The sequence below is a fragment of the Olea europaea genome, unplaced genomic scaffold (assembly GCF_002742605.1).
Source record: "Olea europaea var. sylvestris unplaced genomic scaffold, O_europaea_v1 scaffold870, whole genome shotgun sequence".
In the NCBI taxonomy this organism is placed as follows: Eukaryota; Viridiplantae; Streptophyta; class Magnoliopsida; order Lamiales; family Oleaceae; genus Olea; species Olea europaea.
The window spans coordinates 92,522-96,925 of NW_019267156.1; the positions used below are offsets into that span (position 1 = coordinate 92,522).

General features: G+C 34.3%; 1 protein-coding gene across 1 annotated transcript; it reads right to left on the bottom strand.

The window, feature by feature from the left end:
• Nucleotides 1–206: 206 nt before the first annotated feature.
• Nucleotides 207–2,002, bottom strand: LOC111392019 (crocetin glucosyltransferase, chloroplastic-like). Its single transcript, XM_023017306.1, has one exon. The coding sequence runs from the start codon at nt 1,848–1,850 to the stop codon at nt 456–458; it is 1,395 nt and encodes a 464-aa protein (XP_022873074.1). The 5' UTR covers nt 1,851–2,002; the 3' UTR covers nt 207–455.
• Nucleotides 2,003–4,404: the final 2,402 nt, after the last annotated feature.

The following is a 4,404-nucleotide window of genomic DNA, read 5'->3' on the forward strand; positions in this document are numbered from 1 at the left end:
CCTAACCCATAAGAATTGCAATTCCTCAAAAAATTAATAAGAATTATGAAAATCACATTAAAAATGAATTTTATGAAATAAGGCCAAATATGAACCTACATTATCCAGCACATTTTTGTTACGCACTGTAGCACGGAATCTGTACAAAATAAAAAGACAGATGAAGCTAAATGAAAATGACCACAAAATTTGATGCAAACATCGAATTGAGAATGTTTGAAGAAATCGTCTTTAAGAGTCTTTATATTCAATAATCACAAAAAAGACGATCAAAATCATAACAATGCTTAAATAATTCAACTTAAAATATAAACCGTTACTGTCAAAGACCCTTCTTAATTAAATGAAGAAATACTTAAATAATAATAACAGTAAACCTGTTCGTGTTCAAACAGCAGGGTTCAAGAACAGTACGGTTCAAATAAGAATCAGACTTCAATCTTCAGCATCACCTCCTAGTGAAAATCTCCAAGTTCCTGAACAAAAGCCTTCAAGTTCTTAGTGGAAGATCCATCCTCCTGCATAGCTTCTCTTGCAGTATTTTTCCATTTCCTAGCATTCTCCCTCAATTCTCGACATTTTTCTCCGTCGTCCATTATTGTTTCAATGCACCTCTTGATCTCGTCGCTCTCAACGGTGCCATCTTCTCTGGGTTTCACTCTTAGGCCTGTCCTCCACACATCTTGTATCAGCCTCGCATTAGTCCCTTGATCAGCCCAGAATGGAAAGGCCACCATGGGAACACCACATGATATACATTCCAATGTCGAATTCCATCCACAATGTGTCACGAAACAACCCACCGAGGGGTGTGTTAGGACATCGAGTTGGGAACACCATGGTACTATTTTTCCCAGTTTTTCCAATTCTACTAGACAACTTAGTTTATCGTCATCTTTTTCTTCTTCTGGGTTTTCTTTTACTCGAATGACCCACAGAAAGGGTCGGCCACACTCGAGTAATCCTTTAGCAATCTCCTCAAGTTGAACTTTCGGGAGCCTCAGAATAGTCCCAAATGACAGATAAACAACAGAAGAATCGGGCTTGGAGTTCAACCATTGCACATAATCCTCTGATTGATGAAAAAGATCACCACCAATAGACTTATCAGACGGATCTTCACCACCCAAGAATGCAGAAGGAATTAAGGGTCCAATCCCGATTAACTCGTAATGTTCAATCGCCTTAAGTGCATCAGGCTCTAGCGCATCAAATGAATTCACAAGAACTTTTGGCTTTGTTTCTGCATCTAATGTTTCTAGATGCTCTTTACACGTAGAAACCGCAAAAACTTTGTGATCGCTGCTCGGAGGAAGCACAAAGGAGGGAAGATCACGTTTAGCTAGCAATGGAAGTCTAGGAAGCTGGATTTTCCAGGAAGGATCATCCGACGAATTAGTGATTTCTTCACCATAGCCATTGAAATAATAGTAGTATATATCCAACACAGTTGTTGGCTGAATCCACAGAAGAGCACTCGGGACATGCATTTCACGTGCCACCGCTGCAGCCCATGGAAGCAGGAGACTATAAACTAGGCACGTAACTGGACGGCCTTGCTCGGCACTGCTGAGAATCGTTTTCCTTATAGTGTTGGAACTGCGATTTCTGATCTCTTTCATGTATTGATCGTGATCTTCACTGGGTTTGCACCCATCATCAGAGAATGCCGTAAAAGTAATGTCGTTGGTGACATCGCCGGCAGCTTTGGCTATCCGTTGCTGGGCATATAAACCAGTTGAAAAGGTAACTTCAATGCCATTTCTGACAAGGGTCTTGGCAAATGTAAGCAGTGGATTGAGATGCCCTTGTGCAGGAAAGGTTACGAGGAGGACGTGAGGACGAACCATTTTCTGGCAGTGTGTGAGGTATAATAATAAAAATATTATTGCAGCAGATCTTCTATAATCTTGACTAGAAATGAGTAGTGGTACATAGCATTGGGGATTTGGCAATATTTAAATAGGAAGAGGCGAATGCATGACGTTTGAGATGACAATATGTTCGTACAGCGTCGCTTATCTTCCAGTAGGCAGTAATGGTACGTGGACAGATTTTATGGAAGAAATTCGGGAAAATATTGTGAGCCCTTAAAGCATTTGTCATATTTTTAATTCATTGCACCGAACTTTGTACCTGTTTGTCAATCATTATTTTAAAATTATTTTTTATTAAACTCATTTTAAGCCCATGTTTAAACCCCATTTTTCAATCAAAATACATTCTTTAACAGTGATTTGACATCATTTCAATCACATATTTTTAATAAAATAATATTATATGCAAATAAAAAACTTTTCCTTATTTGTCAACCACACATTTCTCATCAATACACTATTCAAAAATTCATTTTCTTCACAAAAATGGGATTCAAACAAGAGCTAAATCAAACATTCTTACAAAAAAATATTTAAAGTATTGCTATAGGTACAAAGATTATTGAACAGAATTTATACAAGAATTCAAAACACACACACATGCATGGGTTGGTAGTGTTTTTTTGTCTCCAGTATAAAACTCACAGGGCCCCCACCCCATATGAGTATCCTATTTTTCTTCCGTTGGAATAATTCTGGACGTGCAGAATTATTGAAATATTTATATGTAAATTCAAATTGGCTATTTCATAACTTATTTTCTTGCCTATTGATAAACAAACAAGGACAGCCTATTGGCTAATTACTTGTCTCATTTTTAATTTTTAATTTCGTTATGCAAATATATTTAAAATCCCTGTACTATGTTTCGTAGGATTAAAATCTTTTTTTTAGTAAATTTTGATAGAAATTAATGGAATGTGTGATTGTGGGACTCATAAAATATGCGATTAAAATTAATTATTAATTTTAACTTAAATTGATACCAAACAAGGGAAGCTTTCCACCTCGACTTTACAATGTACCACTTGCCTCCTCGATTGTTAGAAAATGTGGGAACTTTATCTTTTGAAAAAGAAGGCAATCTTGTTGGATGTGAAGATGAAGTTGCGAAAACACCCCATGGACAAGTATTGATGTTTCATCATTTGCAATGACTCTCGTCGACTTTCCTTGAGTGAAGATTTTATTTTGCACATCTCTTTATCAAAAGAAGATTCAAACATTGGACTTACTTACTAGTAATCGATTTATAGAGGTTATTTTTATTAGTTTTGGTTACCTTTTTTTCCGAATCCTTATTAGATTCGATTTAAGGTATCTTGTACTTATATTCTTTTTCATGGGATTTTCGATTCGTCTCCTTCTCTAACTTGCACTTTTTCAATTTGTTAAATAATGATTTCTACGATATGGTGGGTTGATTTTTAAAAAAGGGTAAACTGTCAATTAGTTTAATTTGTCACATTTATGTCTCAAACATTTTTATATTGCATTTTTATTCTTAAACTAAAATAAATTGTTCCCAATTATGATTTCTCTTCAAAAAAATTTCCTTATTATACATTTTTCATTAAAATAATATTTCAAAATATATTTCGGCAAAAAAGAATTAGGGCTTGACAGGCACTTAATAAATAGTAAAAACACACCTTTGACCATTTTACTTTTAAATAAACCAGTGGTGTAAAGGACATAAGTGTAGTGGTAGTCTCAACTTTGCTAACAGCCGCAGTGTGAGGGTTCGATTCCTGAGATATGAAATTGGACTCTTTGTGAGTACCAGTGTACGGGCAAACTTTTGTTCTCTGGCCGATTGGGGCACATCCTTCGATTTACCTCTTGCACAATACTCCAGGAACGAGGCGGTGGGGCCCTCAAGATTGGGGTTCAACCTTTTTTTTTTCTTTTTTTTTAATGAAAACAAATTATAATGCAATGATGCAACTAAATAATTAAACCTCATTTCAAAATGCGATAACAATATTTGGGCAAAAATTATGATTAAGAAGAAAAAATTTTAATCAATAAAATGTTCAAAATATGAACGTGATCAAGAAAAATTAAGAATATAAGTGTAATAATGAATAAAAGTTAATGATATCTAGCTCCTATTTGGCCTCATTATTTGATGTTATAATTTTTGAAATAATGTTTTTTTGGACAATGTATGTTTGAAAAAGAAGAATTTTTTTAATTTATATATAATATTATTTTATCGAAAAATATATAATTAAAAAAAGAGAGAAAAATGTATCACGAATTTTGACGGGGTTCAAACAAGATATTAAATATAATTAAGATGTAATATATTTGTAAAAAATTATATTATTGATAAAACGACCTTTTATAATTTCTGTACGAACATCGATTCCCTCGTGCATCTCATGGTAACAAGCCTGGTCTGTCACATTGGCCACAAAAAAATTATATTATTAATATAATTAGCACTCGTTGTACATATCACGTGACGTGGACCCATTGTCCCATTTTTTTAAAATGAAAATGAGTGAAATATTTTTTTTTT